This window comes from Aulonocara sp. 'chitande type north' Nkhata Bay, linkage group LG22, assembly GCF_057382095.1.
Source record: "Aulonocara sp. 'chitande type north' Nkhata Bay isolate Kocher_YH1m ecotype deep benthic linkage group LG22, A_spYH_male_GT1.1, whole genome shotgun sequence".
Lineage (NCBI taxonomy): Eukaryota > Metazoa > Chordata > Actinopteri > Cichliformes > Cichlidae > Aulonocara > Aulonocara sp. 'chitande type north' Nkhata Bay.
Genome location: NC_141364.1, coordinates 1,751,473 through 1,768,457, shown reverse-complemented (window position 1 = coordinate 1,768,457; position 16,985 = coordinate 1,751,473). Strand labels below are relative to the sequence as shown.

Below are 16,985 nucleotides of genomic sequence, written 5' to 3'. Positions count from 1 at the left end.
ATTTGATGTGTTGGTGAATTGTAGTACACCCTAAGATTTGATTTTCACACAGATGTGATCCTACCCTGGTGTTCCAGAATAGGATCACAAAGCCCTCTTTCCCACTTCTTCCATGTACACAGGGCTCTAGAGTGCGACCAATTTGGTCGCAAATGGGACCAAATTTTTCAGTGGTGGGACTAAAAAAAAATATTTGGTTGCATCGACCAACTGTTCGGGTAACAAAAAAAAAATCTGCAACCTTCCCTGTGGTCAACAACAGACACATTTTGCCCCTATCGTGGACTAAACCAATCAGAGATAGTAAGGGGCGGGACCTCTCTGATTGGCCGTGGTCCAGTTGAAAGTGCAGGTGGAAGAGAGAGGTGAGTAGCTTGAATAAAGCGATATCAATTCATTAAATCCTGAATCGACTTTTAAATATAACTGTGTTTTGCCAGAAACGCCAGATTCTCAGATTAAAGCTCACAAAACCATTTCAACAACAACCAAACAGCAAATGAGAGCAGGTACACGGACTCCACACAAAGACGTAAACACAGACCCGACGCATCAGAATCAGCTTTGTCTTTCTCGGCTTTCTCACCCGACGGCTCGTAGACGGACACGCTGTCGGAGCTCGTCTATTTCTGAGTCCTGATCAGAATGCATATCTGCTGCTGCCTCTTTGCTTTTTGCTGAGCTGTAATGTTACAGTGGATTTGGACGTCTCAGTGATATTGAGGTGATCCTGCAGAGTGCTTTCATACATCAGTTTTAACACCTCTTGGTTTATTATTTTGCCCTTTGATCTACAGCTGCAGGCACTTTGATTGTCAGTGTAATGTGACCTGGGTGCTCAACCAGGGTTCCAACTTTTTAACTATTGTATAATTGTTGGGCAAGTTACTTTGAAAAAGTAATTAATTATAGTTACTAGTTACTTCTTCAAAAACGTAACTGGGTTAGTAACTGAGATACACGATTCTAAAAGTAATTAATTACTAGGGAAAGTAACTAACTAGAATATAATTGGACTTTGACTACTTTTGATGTTTCCTCCACATTTCACCTTTAAAAACTATTTACTTGCCTTGTTTGGTCTCATTGTTTTCAGCACAACCTCACGTGTCTGAATCTGCAGTCATGTTTTCATTTTGACTGTATTAACACAACTGATCTCAAATCAGACAAAAAACACAAAATCAGAGTAGAAAAAGTGATATTTTTACTGTAACAACCACAAACATGTTTAATGATCATATTTCATAACTTTAAATGCAAATATAAACTGTCAGTTTTAAAATCATACGCACAAGTTTTGCAAACATCAAAGTTATTTGCAGCCTTTTACCTTTTACTCTTTTTTAAATAACCATTTCAAACTGTTTACAGAACAATCAGCTGTTCTTCAACAAGATGTCACACAAATTATTTGTGCCAAATATTTCTGTCCACTATAAAGGAAACATCACAGCCTGATACCTGCAGGTCTGACAGCAGCAGGTGTGACACTCCTGTTCCTACCTGGAGACAGCAGTCGCCTCATTGTTCTGACACACAACACAAAACTATCCACAACACTACACACTAACTACACACTAACTACACAAGACAACACACTAACTACACACTAACTACACACTAACTACACACTAACTACACAAGACAACACACTAACTACACACTAACTACACACTAACTACACACTAACTACACAAGACAACACTCTAAACACGCTAAACGTCACAAATCTCTCACATTAAAAAAAACTCCCTCTCCCTCTCCCTCTCTCTCTCTCCCTCTCTCTCCCTCTCTCTCTCTCCCTCTCTCTCTCTCTCTCTCCCCCCCTCTCCCTCTCTCTCTCTCTGTCCCTCCTAAAACCTCCCTCTCTTCCTAAACAACCAAACGTCACCATATCATTTTTCATTGGTCCACATGGTGCATTTTTCCACCAACATGAACGGGCTGATTTTGTTTGCTCATAAGCAGAGCGGTCTCGCTGCTGTCCTTAGAGAGGAAACGTGACGAAACATTGAGGAAAAAACGCTGCGTATATATTGTTTATCATGACTCGACAGCACTCTGGGCGCCTTTTCCTCGTATTGTAAAACACATGTAAAAAACCTCGGTGTCTACATTGATGGTTCTTTTAAATTGAATAAGCAGGTGAGTGCAGTAGTTCAGTCCCGTTTTTTTCAGTTAAGACAGCTGGCCAAGGTAAAGCCATACCTTCCGGCTAACGTCTTTGAGCATGTTATTCACCTTTTTCTTACTTGCAGATTGGACTACTGTAATTCATTGTATTATGGTCTAGATCAGGCCACCATCCATCGTCTTCAGATGGTTCAAAATGCTGCTGCTCGCCTGCTAACTGGTACCAAACGGAGAGAGCATATAACCCCAGTTTTAGCTTCTTTACACTGGCTTCCTGTCTCCTACAGGATCCAATTTAAACTTCTACTTTTTGTTTTGAAGTCACTTAATGCCCGAGTCCCTCCTTACCTGTCTGAGCCCCTCTCTGCCTATGCTCCAGGAAAAACCACGAGGTCTAGCTCAAAACTAATGCTGTCCATCCCACGGACTAACCTCAAATCCCGTGGTGATAGATCCTTCTCTGTGGCAGGTCCCAGACTTTGGAATAGTCTCCCCTTAAATATTAGATCTGCACAAACACTTGAGCAATTTAAATCTTTACTAAAGACACATTTCTATGCCCTGGCTTTTAACACACTATGACCCAAGCATTTTGGTCTTATTTGAATTAGTTTAGTTATTGTTTTAATTCTTTTACTGTCCTTTTATTGTTTTTTACTGTTATTATTGTATTACACTGTTGCTTTTTAATACCATTTTTATATTGTTAAGCACTTTGTGCAGCATCGGCTGTTTGAAATGTGCTATATAAATAAATTTGACCTTGACCTTGGTTTTACTGGCCGATCAACACAGTTTATAAACTGGTACATGTCACCTTGTTGCTTTGTCTTGAAGTGGTCATGTGATTGACCACGACTCCTTTATTCTTCCTCAGTCAAACAGCAGCACTCGTGCCATTGTTTTGCCGCCTGAGCTCCAGCTGTTGTGCCAGACAGTGACTGCCGTCCGCAGGAGCGCGCACATTACTTACGTGCAGTAAGCTGAACACAGCTTCAGCCGTCTGTTTGTTGAAAAATAGTAACACGAGCGCATTTTAGTAACTGTAACGGCGTTGTAACAGCAGGAATAGTAATTAGTTAGATTACTCGTTACTGAAAAAAGTAACGCCGTTATCCCCGTCACTGGTAATAAGATGCACAACCAGCTGGGCTTAGTGTAAACTTCACACTAAAGTGTCCTTTTAGCCAAACTCCATCATATTCATATTTCCTTCATATTTACTGATGATATCTGATCAGTATTGATCATAATGAACTATCAGCAAATTCACTTATGAATCATAATTCTGTGTTGAGCCGTTATAACGTTGGGCTGGCGACACGGTTCTCATCTTCTCAAACTCAGGCAAGAATAAGAAAGGTTGATGATGAGACGTCTACACACACTCTAGACATTAGAATAGACACTTGCTGCTTCGGCTACGTCTCTGCTAACATACTGATCAAACTGTTTAGCACTCCTTCATTGTTATAAATAAACCACGTATAAGTTTGCTTCTTGAAGAAAGAACTTCCTTCACTGTGAACTGTCCGTCTGTGACTAAAAGAGTATCTAATGAATACAGTATAAACATATAAATGCACAGAAATAAATGTTTGTGTGAGAGTCGTTACTGATTGCACAGTTTAGTGAAAATGGAGACGTGAAAGTGAGAAACTGGCCAGAAACAGGCGTGTCGAGTTTGTAGCATCACACTCAAAAAGACAAGAGGCTGTAACTGCTGCCAAACGTGCTCCAACAACTTGCTGAGCAAAGACTGAACACTTGTGTACACGCTACACATTTTTACACTTTGTTATTTTGGGGGATTTGGAGACAAAAAATGAACTGAATCCATTTTGACAACAGGCTGCAACATGTTTCCAGTGATGATTTTGATCCATGACGCAGTTCGTTGTTGTTTTTGTCCTTTATGGTCACATTTGTGTTTGCAAACATATTTTTCACAGTAAGCTTCAGTGGTTTTACTAAGAATAACTCATGTGGGCAGGAAAGCAGCTTTCCATTCTGGGAGTTGTTTTTAATCTTCACTGAAGACGAATGATGATTTCATACTTCAAAATAACAGGAACTATTAGTGTTTATTAACCACAAAATACCAAATATGTGACGAGGAGGTTGGTGTTTGCTGGAAGAACATCTGTATGTGGTCAGCCAGCTCAGGTCCTGCTGTGAGCGCAGATAAAAGCTGCGGTCAGAGCCGATGCATTTGCAGGTATCTGAGTGTTGATCAGGATGAGGGTGGATATCTGCTGCTGCCTCTTTGTCCTTGCTCTGGGCTGTAATCTCACTGCAGGTAAGAAAGGCATTAAAATAATCCACCTCCTGCTTCTTCAGCTGGAACAGTTACCATGTTTCATCCACTGCGGCAGGTCTGCTCACTTTATGGTGGAGATCAGTTTGCATAGTTGAAGCTTTATTATTTGAATGTTTTTGAATCTAAACATTTACACTGTGGAATCCACATCCTTTTGTGTAAGACAGTGTAAGACAGTGAGATTAATTAAGAATAATTTGTACTTGAAGCTCAATCTGTTGAACTTCGTGTTCACACGTTGATTCCCTCAAAACCTTTCCTTTGAAAACTGTTGTAAATACACGAGCTGTGTGTGGTTAATGTCCTCAGTGCAGCACCTACCTTTCTGCTGGAGGAGACAGCCATGAGAGCACAGGGTCTGCACGTTAGTGTCATCTCCACCCAAAGGCCTCTGTGGTTTTAGCATGAATTCTCTCCCTGGTAGATGTGCATCTTTAGTTTGCTCTGTGAAGCGTGATCATGGCTGGATTCTCCAAAGCAGGAAGCCACAGACTTACTCTCTGTCATATGTTTTGGGCTTTGAGAAGAAACATTAGAAGAGACAGACAAAAATGTAGCTTCCCTGGATGTGTAAAGCGCTGTACAAATACAGGCTTTTTACCATTTACAAACAATAATTCGTCTGTCAGTGAGCAGGAAAAGATCTGGGAGGTGTTTTTACACTTCACTGATGACCATGATTTCATTCCCCAACATAACAGGAACAATTAGTGTTTATTAACCACAAAATATCAAAATATACCATGAGGTGTTTGATAGGAACATCTATATTTGCTCAGCAGCTGAGTTCCTGTTGTGAGTGCAGATAAAAGCTGCGCTCAGAGCCGATGTACGTGCAGGTATCTGAGTCTCTGCAGGTACAATGAATTAATCCACCTGCTGCTTCTTTAGCTTTAAGCCTTATTATCCTTCAGTGTTTCCATTTTATCCATCAGAGCTTCAGCCACTAATACATGACTTTATATTAAAATAAATAAATTGAAAAACAGAAGCTTTATTGTTTTTTAATTTAAACATTTACAACCTTCAATCCACAGCCTGTAAGACTTTTATCAATAAGAAAAACTGAATAATTGTCAGAAATTCTTTATATGAACTTTGTGTCTATGCAACAATTTTCAATGAAAAGATCGTGAGTGAACTTTCCATCAAGAACACAAACTGTGCGTGGTCAAAATAGAGACCAGTGGATAAAGTAATGCAGTAATGTACAGCTGCATTAAAAATAATGCTTCTTCTGCAGGAATCAAACATAAAATAATCAGAGACAAGGAGTCCTTCACTCTGCGCTGTCCCCTCTCTGTGGAGGGTAAGGTGACGTGGAGCAGAGAGAGTCGTGGAAGCAAAGCTGACGTACTCACGACCGACGGCGACGTGGACGTACGACACAGCGAGGACACGCGATTCGGGTCGTTGCCTGATAAGTCGCTGGTCATCCTGAAGCCGACTCTCTCAGACTCTGGGAGATACCTGTGCAATAACGAACCAGCGGTGCAGCTGACAGTGATCTCTCCAGGTAACACCTTGATCCAGCACAGAGTTCAGTCTGACTGTGCTGCAGTCATCGGATTTAAGCGTTTCCCTGCTGTAATGATGAACACTGATGTTTTATATAAGCTCGTCCGAAATATTTCAACATTTTGGATCACAAAACATTTTTTGATACTGCATACTTTATGATTTTGTTCTAATGTAATTGTTTGAGCCTGACTTTATTACATCTTTCAACTGTTCCACACAGGAGGGCGAGAGACGTCTACGATGACCGCAGCAGAACGAGACGTGGCAGGTAGGAACATAAATCTGAGCCCTGAACTGTTTGTTTCTGATGCTGGTTTTGCACAGAGGAGCGTAAATGAAGGCTGTGATCCTGAGTGTTATGCAGGGAGGACGCTCAGAGCCCAGCTCTGATTGCTGCTCAGTCCTCTGAAGGGTGGCCCTCCGGTCAGGTGAGCTGCACCTGTTATCAGCAGCTCACCTCTAAATCTATGCAATTTAGTGGCCTGGACAAGTCGTCCACAAAGATCAAAGATCTTGCAGGAAAATGCCCTGCACAATCTCTTTTTAACTCACAAGACAATCCTTTTGTCTCACTGTTATTAGAGTTATTTATAATAATAATAATAAGTTTGTCACGGTTTGCACTGGCAGGGAGGGAGGAAGAAGACCCAAATGAAGACACTTGAAATGAAACTATAAGTTAACAAAAGACGAGCCGTTTATTTGTGGCTGGGAAATATGAGTTTAAAATAAAGCAAAGGTGAGCAGGACGAAAGCTAAATGAAAACCTAGACTGGGAAAACTAAACTGTGGTAACTATGATGACGGATATGAGCATGATTCTGACCAGGAACGTGTGAGAAACTATAACGAGGAAGAAATAAGAACACGAGGCATGAACACAAGCTGAGGAGAATCATGAAATACATGGATGTGATGGGAGGAAAACAGACGAGCTGAGAGAGAATGAAAGAAAACACACAGACTAAACACATACAGGAGGTAATCAGGGGGAACATCACAGGGCAAGCAAAACTAAAAACAACGAACATGGAGGTCTAAGGAGCTTCTCTCATCCGAGAAGCTTCTTCAGGTCACTCTTTGAGAAGGCCAACGTTCACATGTTGGACAGAGAGGACAGATGGTTTGAAAGAGTGAAAGAAGCATCTATGTCCACTGTGAGCGACCATCTTTGAACAGAGGCGGGGTTTACGACACCAACTCTCTGCCATCTATAATCCAGTTTTGAGATCCTCCCCAGACGCCTTAACACCCACTCACATCCTGGGCCATCTGACCTCAGGAATTCGCATGATAGGGTGGGGCCAGGTTTCACAATGAGCTCAACTGAAACCCTGTGTCATGACCCTGTGCCTTCTCGGCTGACTCTGTATGGCTACAAGTGTTTTTGTTGTGCTGTGTCTCTCTCTCCCCTCCGGTGCACTGCGCTCTACCGGGGCGGAGTCATGACGGCTCCAGCGCCTGGCTCGGACACCTGCAAGCAATCGTCTCATCTCATTCACTTTTTAAGGCGGCTGCTGAGAGTGCTTCTTCGCTGGATTATTGTGTAACACTCGTCAGCGTCATTGCAAGTCTGAGCTTTTTCCCGAGTTTCTTTCGTGCCGCAACTTACCTGTTCTTCCTCCCTGTGCCAGATTTCTCGCCAGCCTGAGGACCGCCGTTTGGTGAGCTAAGCCGGAGTCCGAGCTACCTGAGCTTCCGTGAAGGATTGTGTACATAGCCGTCCCCTTCCCGTGCCTGTGTTCCCCGGAGACCCTCTTCCTGTGCCCCCTCACCTGTATATATCCGCACCTGGTGTCTGTGTGTAAGTAAATTGTGAACTTAAGTGACGGTCTGCCTCCGAGTCTCTCCTGAGCCGGACACCCTGGCTGATTGTGACCCACACCTTGGCTCATGTGATTAGAGGATCATCAGGGGGTCTTTTGTCCCTCTGTGGGGGGAAACTCCCACTGGGTTTAAATCTGGGACTCCACACCATTTGACCCTCAGCTAAATGCTAACTAACAACACCAGAACTTGACATATAACAACAGCTGTTGTGTGTTCAGTAGATCTAATTTCAAAGACAATATAACTTCTTATGTTGGTTAATCACACAGATTATATTCTGTAAACTCTGACAAACTATCAGCAAAATGAAACTATGATTACACCATTCCTCAGTCAGAATCATGAAGGACTGAACACACACACACACACACACGCACACACACACACACACACACACGCACACACACACGCACACACGCACGCACACACGCACACACACACGCACACACGCACACACGCACACACGCACGCACACACGCACGCACACACACACACACACACACACACGCACACACACACACACACACACACACACACACGCACACACACGCACACACGCACACACACGCACACACACGCACACACACGCACACACGCACACACACGCACACACACACACACGCACACACACGCACACACACACACACACACACACACACACACACACGCACACACACACACACACACACACACACACGCACACACACGCACACACACACACACACACACACACACACACACGCACACACACGCACACACACACACACGCACACACACGCACACACACGCACACACACACACACGCACACACACACACACACACACACACACACACACACACGCACACACACACACACACACACACGCACACACACACACATGCACACACACGCACACACACACACATGCACACACACGCACACACACACACATGCACACACACACACACGCACACACACGCACACACACACGCACGCACACACACACACACACACACACGCACGCACACACACACATGCACACACATGCACACACATGCACACACACACACACACTGTTAGCAGAAGCACACACAGATAAACTCTGTGTCACCTTTCACATCTGGACTGTAAGTCTCTCACATGTCAGCAGAGATCAGCCGGGGGACTCGAGTCTCCTTCAGTCTCTCCACAGACGGGTGATGAAATGTTTCTCTGTCTTCCAGCTGCTGCTTGCCAGTGCCATGTGTTTTATCATATGATGGTTGTACTGCTCTTGTTATTCATTACGATCAGCATGGCTGTTGTTGCCTGGAGAAAAGGTAGATCAGAGGCTCAGAGCCACTGTGACTCATCATGATTTAGATGAACCACCGTTAGTGAAGATGTCTGCCTGCCTGCACATCTGACTCTTTGCTCAAAGACGTTGAATTACAAAGAAGTCTGTAGGAAAAAATAATCTAATGATTAACGTCTTAGCTTCTACATTCAAGTCTTAAAGGTTAAAATATCAATTTGTCCACAAATTGATATTTTATTCCACAAAAGGAATAAAATAAATGATAAATGAAACACGATGTGATCATTTATCTGTTTGTTTGTGACTTTCGCAGTTCAGCAGATACAGAAACAGGAGCCCCGCCCAGCAGAAGCCAGAAACCAGAACGGTAAAGACTGAACTGGGATCAGCATCTTCATCCAGTTATGTTGTAACCAGCATAGATATGTCACATCTGTCACAGACACACCTGAGAAACAGCAAGAACGCAGCTTCACCTGTGTTGGACGGCAGTGTTGTTTCTGTGAGCTTCCTGTAAACTGATGCTTGCTGTCCTCTGGTGTTTCCTCGCAGGGTTGTGATGGACGTCCTGCTCGGCTCTACAGTTTCTGCCTCTTCCTGGACACTTCAGCTAATTTGGCTTTTTCAGTTCACTGGTTTTCATTTAAGTAATCCACGAATCATCTTCATGCTATTTTGTTGAAAGAGAAGAAATAAATACATTTTTTCTGCATCACAAACACTTTGTCTGCCTTTATTTTCACTTTCTTAAGAAAATCAAATGATGGGATTGTTTTTAGCTTTAATGCTAACTCAGCTAGTGCTACTCTGGAGGCCATAAACCAGCCAGACATTGGTCTCTCTATGTAAACAGATTAAATATATAATGTACTCAAATCCAAAGAGGGGACTTTGCTGGAATGCAGCCATCGTGTATCATGTGATCATATCATCATATCACATGATTTAACCTTTGAGGTTCCTGTCTGGACTAAGTGGGTGTCCGGTCTAAAGACCTGTTTTAGTAGCTAATAGTTAAGTGTATAACTGATAAAGAGGTCCTAGTCCCTGATCCTATGAGTCTTACCCAGTAGATGATGCAGGGTTCTGGTGGTGAGGGAACGCGCCCAGAACTAACTAAACCATCCAGATGTTCTCCCTGCTGACCTGTAAGAAGAATATCAGTAGCATCAGTCCCACCTGTTAACGGTTCCCCTGTTGACCCTGGTGCTCGTGGTTCCCCCTCACTTCATCACATTCTCTTTGTTATTCTTGACATGAAGAATTCACATCCTATCACATGTGGATATAATTAGCTTCATGTTTCAGTCACTTTATTAAATTTATCTTTGTCACATTTTCACATGAACATTCACTGTTTTCACTTCAGTCACAGAGGAAAACACGAAGCTCTGTCTGTGGATCACCCTTTATTTATTTTATGTAACTTCTTTTATTAAGTCGAACAGTGAAACACACACACACACACACACACACACACACACACACACACACACACACACACACACACACAGGGCCACCACTGTGTCTGCAACTGGCATTGTGCTGGCGCAGGTGTGGGCCACATCTGGCAAACCAGACCTGGGCCACCAAAGGGCCGTCATTCGTTGCGGTATGTGGGCCATGTGTAAGCACCTTGTCTGGGTCAGATCCGGGCCATATCAATTTTGCTGTGTGGGTCAATTAGCACCCTTACTGGGAGTTAGCAACGGCAAAGCAACACTAGAAATGTGGACGAGGGTTGTGAAGACGTTTGGTGAAGTATGAAAATAAGGGTTATATTAGGGTTAAAGTCGCATGTTGGGATCATCAGTTTTTTAAACATTGGTTATTGTTAATTCACATGTGATGTCATCACACACACAGATATGATGAATGCCTGGAAAAATGCAGCTGTATTATCACTGTGGGTAATTCGACTAACTGGCAGGTGTTTGTATACTGACACTCTTATTTTTGGGTTTGTAACTTTCAGCTTTTGGTTCATGTTTGTCTCCTCTGTGTCCACTACCTCTATGTGTCATCAGCGTCTCGTCTGTCCTGTCATGTCTCCATGTCTGTTTTGATTCAGTTATGACTCAGCCCACCACGTGTAATAATAATCATAATAACTTTGTTTATAAAGCGCTTTCAGACAAAGTGCTGTACAGCTATTTGAAAATAAAGAGACAAATAAATAAAAGTGATGCAAAGCAATACAAGTTAAAACACAATAACAAGTTTAAACATAATAAAAGTTAAAAACGATAAAAATCAAAAAAACTAAAAGGCAAAGAATTAAGACATTAAGACCGGGTGAACAAGTGGGTCTTCAACTTGGCTTTAAAAAGCTCCACAGAGCAGCCTGCCTGATATCTGGAGGGAGGCTGTTCCACAAATAAGGCGCACGAAAAGAAAAACACGTTTTTTTCTGGCTGTAGGAACCTTTACAAGGCCAGAGTCCTGAGATCGGAGCGCACGGGGGGGAAGGGTGCAAAAGATCAGAGAGGTATGAAGGTGTCAGTCCGTTTAAAGCCTTGTAGGTGACCTTAAAATCTGCTCGAACCTGACAAGGTAGCCACATACAGGGGTGATGTGCTCAAATCATCCTCCTGTAAATATATGACTGCGTCTGCCTCGGTTCATCGACTCATCCTCGCTCGTTGTAGGGGAAGTTTCAGTCCGTCAGTTTTTCTCACAGTCACTTCAAAGTTATCTTCAGCTAGTCACTTACTGCGCTGCCCTCTCAGTGTTTTGTATTTGCTTTTTGGTTTTCATCGCCTTTTTCTTATGCGTCTCAGCCGATCTGCTTCCCATCAGAGAAAGTCTTCTGTCCAGTGAAACTCTGGACAGTCACATGCTGTATCAGCCAGTGTCTCCACTGTGGCTCCATACGAGGCTCAGAAACAAAGATCCTTGAACAAATTTACAGTATTCAAAGTGTTTGTTGTCACGATGCTCTGAAACTTTGTTAAAAGCTCTCTGAGATCAGACTTCAAAGTCATGATGATGCTACATGATAACAGCTCAGTCATTCGTCACGAGCCTCGCTATGGCGCCGCAGTGACACGTTTTTCCACCGATTACCGTCTTAACTTGATGTTGGTGTGACACAAAATGTGTTTTCATTTATTTCCTTTAACTTTCTATGTTTAGATTGTCATCACAGTCATTTCTTCAGTTTTTCCATAAACAGCTTTTTCTAAAAGCTCCCTTTGTTACGAGTCAGTGGTCAGGAAACTAAAAATGGAAGCGTCCTTGGATGTAGGTCTTACATGATGAGAAATATGATTTCATACTGAGCTCTAACAGGAACTTCATCAGTGCTCATCAACCACAAAAGAAGGCCGGCCTGTACGGGAGGATCAGCTGAGTTCCTCTTCCAGCAGAGATAAATGCTGGTCAACCTTCTGCAGATGTCCGAGTCGTGACCATGATGAGAGTGAATATCTGCTGCTGCCTCTTTGCCTTTTTTCTGGGCTGTAACATCACAGCAGGTAAGAACATCTCAGAGTTTCATTCAGATAATCCAGCAGCCGTTTTTTACATGTCAGTATTAACCGGTGTATTTGTATATGTTGATCTCAACATGAAATACAGCAGACTTCAAACCCATTTACACCTTGGGAATATTTGAGATATTTGACTGGAAAAGAAAATCTATTAAGCTCAGTAGAGATGTGTTCAGGGTCAAAGTTGAGTTTGGGTTTAACTTCGGGATCACACAGTTGTTTTAAAAGCATCTTTCAAGACAAAGCAAGAGCCAGTGTAGGTACATATATACAGTATATATAATGTATATATGTCTCTTGCAGGAATCAAACATGATATCATCAGAAACAAGGAGTCCGTCACCCTGCGCTGTCCTCTCCCTGTGGAGGGTACGGTGACGTGGAGCAGAGAGAACAAAGGAAGGATAGTTGACATACTCACCGCTGATGGTAACAGCGAGAGAAGACTCATCAATGACACACGATTCATGTCATCAGCTGATAAGTGGCTGATCATCCTGAGGCCTGCTGCATCAGACTCTGGGAGATACCTGTGTAATAACAAACCAGCGGTGCAGCTGACGGTGATCTCTCCAGGTAACGTCACACTTTGTCACTGTTGTTCTGTTTGTGTCTGTTTTCAAAGATCAGGTTCTCTTCAGGGCCTGTGGGAATTAAACAGCACGAGCGCACACCTCCATCACTTTAATGGGTTAAATAACAGTCCTGCACATAGATGGCACATCAGGGTCAAAGTTTAACCAAGATTAAGTAACATGAGTGAATTCAGTTAACTTGATTAATCTCATCATTTTACAGGACAATCAGCTTCTACACCCTTTCCAGCAAACGCAACATCAGCACCACCCACAAACTCAGGTATCACTGAAATCACAAAGTTTCACAGATTATTGAACATAATCAGAGTAAAGCGAGTCTCTGCCACCACAACACCAGCTGTTTTATGTCCAGTTCAAAGAGAATGATGTCAGAGATTTTAATCTGTTTGATCTTAATTTGTAACTAAAGCTGTCACACGCTGTGATAATATAGAACAATACACGTTAGAGTATTTCTCTGAAAACCAAAATCTAAAGTTAAGTTATGTTGATGACGTGTACAAGCTTGACTGTCCCACCACAGACTGGGTCTCAGCTCTCGACAGTTCATCACTTTTAAAAATGCTCTTTTGTTTTCTCTTCCTTTCCTCTGAAGACCAGCAGCTGCTTCTTGGGTTGATTTATGGAACAGCTGCTTCATTCATCTGCATCATCATCATCATCATCATCGTTGCATCTGTTTTTTACCCAGCGAGGAGCGGGTCCAACAAACAAGGTGAAGAAAGCCTGAGACACACGAACGGGAGAATTTTTAGATCCAGTGATAAACACAATTATTTCACAGAATGTAACACGTACTTCTTTAATTCAGTTTTATTTATACAGAGCCAAATCACAACAAACTGCTTTGTACTGTAAGGTAGACCCTACAATAATACATACAGAGAAAACCCAACAATCATATGAGCCCCTATGAGCAGCACTTTAGTGACAGTGGGAAGGAAAAACTCCCTTTTAACAGGAAGAAACCTCCAGCAGAACCAGGCTCAGGGAGGGGCGGGGCCATCTGCTGTGATTGGTTGGGGTGAGAGAAGGAAGACAGGATAAAGACATGCTGTGGAAGAGAGACAGAGGTTAATAACAGATATGATTCAGTGCAGAGAGGTCTGTTAACACATAGTGAAGAAGAAACCCCCAGTGCATCATGGGAATCCCCCGGCAGCCTACGTCTATTGCAGCATAACTAAGGGAGGATTCAGGGTCACCTGGTCCAGCCCTAACTATATGCTTTAGCAAAAAGGAAAGTTTGAAGCCTAATCTTGAAAGTAGAGATAGTGTCTGTCTCCTGAATCCAAACTGGAAGCTGGTTCCACAGAAGAGGGGCCTGAAAACTGAAGGCTCTGCCTCCCATTCTACTTTAAATACTCTAGGAACAACAAGTAGGCCTGCAGAGCGAGAGCGAAGTGCTCTAATAGGGTGATATGGTACCACAAGGTCATTAAGATAAGATGGGGCCTGATTATTTAAGACTGCTGACAGAGAGAATATTATTAGGATATGTAATTAAAACACCTTTTCAATGCTTCGTTTGCAACATAGAAGCTGCGATGATGTGTCCAGATTCCCTCCTCTGTCCTCTCGCTCACGCCTCTCTTGGAGTCGATCACTAACATTCAGGTTTTGTTCACTTTGGCAGGAAGTGAAAGAAAAGAGCACGTCTATCATTACATAATAGATGACGTCAGGTTAAAGGCTGAAAATGGTGAGAAATACTTTGACTACCTTGCACTGCATTACAGTGTTGCTATAGTTCCCACTGAGACGTGGATTTTATTCATTATTTATTATTTTATAAAGTGATAAATTTAAATGTTTAAGCATTTAAACGAACACAGTTTTGCGTCATCTTACGATTTCTGCAGTTAGTCTTTGTTTTTCTTTTATATGCAGGTTTTCCTGACTCGCTCTCTTCCATTTATTTATTTATTTATTGAAATTAATGATTTATTGAGGCTCCAAAAACATTTATCATTGAGCATTAAAACAGAGAAAGTAGAATAAAAGAAAAAATAGAAAAGTCACACAGGCTTGACACAGTGTGACGACACCAATGTTAAACAACAACATTTTCATCTTCAAAGTCAACATAAAGCCCAAATATATCACAACTTCACCAATACAACATAAAAATATCCAATATAATATATAATCACGCTCTACATACACATATATTTTACATGTACGTATTTATTTGTATGTAAATATACAAACACTCCTGTTGTTATTGTTGTATTTTCTTTATCCACAGCTCCGTCACAGACCATTAGAACCACTGGATAAAGCATCTGCAAATAGCAGCCACCACCTGCACGGCTCACCTGAGAGACACCTGTAAAAGCACTTTTTAAAGCTGCTGTAAAAACATAAAATAGATATTTAACAACAGTTATATCAGGCATGTTGTGCACTTTAAATAACAGCTGCATTATTTTGTTTAAATGATCATATTTACAGTGACAGGACTGTGTGAATGATTGTATTTTCTATCAGTAAATCTTCATTTCTTTAGATTTTATATATTTAAGTCTTTTGCATGTTTATTTTTTATTTTACAAATCATATGACAGTTTTGCTCATCTAACTGTTACCTGATATTATAACTCTGAAAATATCCAGTGAATGTTTTAGAAAGAAAGTTGATTTCTCTGCTGACTTTGAAAAGTGAGCTGTTTATTTGGCCAAATACCAACATGAAACTGAACAGGCACGTGCAAAACGTAGGCGAGAAATAATCCAAACATGAGCATGAACCCTAACCTGAACAGCTGCAACGAAACTCTGCACGCTGACGTGACTCGACGTGGAGAAACAGGCGACCCGACACTGAACGAGGACGACAAAGGACTTAAATACACAGAAGGGTGATGAGGGCAGTGGGAACACCTGGGGAGGCACAGCTGACACAAATGATCAAGACGCCTCAGGGAAAAACTAAACACACTGAACATGAGCCGTGTCCCAAAACGTCGGCTGCATCCTTCGGAGGACCTTCGCGGTCTACGTGGGCCGGGTCCTTCAAAGACCGAGAAGGCTGGAGGTACGAGGCTGTGAAATGGGACGGTCCAGCCTTCAGATCTGCGTCACCGCTGTGTCGGTGGAGTTTAATAAACTCAGCCGTCTGCTCCTTGATATCTAAAATATAACACTGGTGTAAATTCTCAACTCTCTCACACTTCTGTTTAATCAGTTTTCAGTTTGACGTTTATTCAGCTGTGTGAAAACCCCGGAGGAACCCACCCGATGGATTAATAAAGTTTGATTTAATCTAATAATCGAATAACTTTGTTCTCAGCCAAACCGATTTACTCACGAACAAATAAAACAGAAAAAAGCCAAACAATAACATTTTTCAATTATCCAAGTGACTTATATGTCATGTTTAACCTGAGTAGTGAAAGACAGCGGTGGGTCTGAAAACGATGAAGCCGGGGGTCCACTGCTCTCTCTGCTCTAGTGACCCTTGACCTCCCGGTCAGCTATCGAGCTGGTGGGTCACAGACGTCTCCGAAAACATCGGAGCGCTTTTGCAAATATGCGATATCTTGATAAACCGAGCAGATCTTTGAAGTTTACACAGATTCTCGCCTGAAAATATGTTAAAAGTTTATTTTGTGACCCAGAAAGATTAATAAGAGTAATTTTAAAACTTAGTAGCGGCCGCCATTGTTGGAAACTGGAGTTTGGCTGGGCCGCGCTATGAATTCTGGGATATGGTGGGCCGTGAAGCAACACGACCACAGACGCTTGACAGTTAGAACATGGAAGACGTGGAGAGACTAAGGCACAGGCATAACTCAGAGCAAACACTGA

The 16,985-nt window shown here is 42.4% G+C and overlaps 1 protein-coding gene across 1 annotated transcript; it reads left to right on the top strand.

The window, feature by feature from the left end:
• The first annotated feature begins 12,296 nt into the window (after nt 1-12,296).
• On the top strand, nt 12,297-15,455 carry LOC147303146 (uncharacterized). Its single transcript, XM_086281457.1, has 6 exons — nt 12,297-12,561; nt 12,880-13,152; nt 13,375-13,434; nt 13,771-13,890; nt 14,812-14,877; nt 15,424-15,455. Exons 1-6 carry the CDS (start codon nt 12,498-12,500, stop codon nt 15,453-15,455), a joined length of 615 nt encoding a protein of 204 aa, XP_086137583.1. The 5' UTR covers nt 12,297-12,497.
• The last annotated feature ends 1,530 nt before the right edge of the window (nt 15,456-16,985 follow it).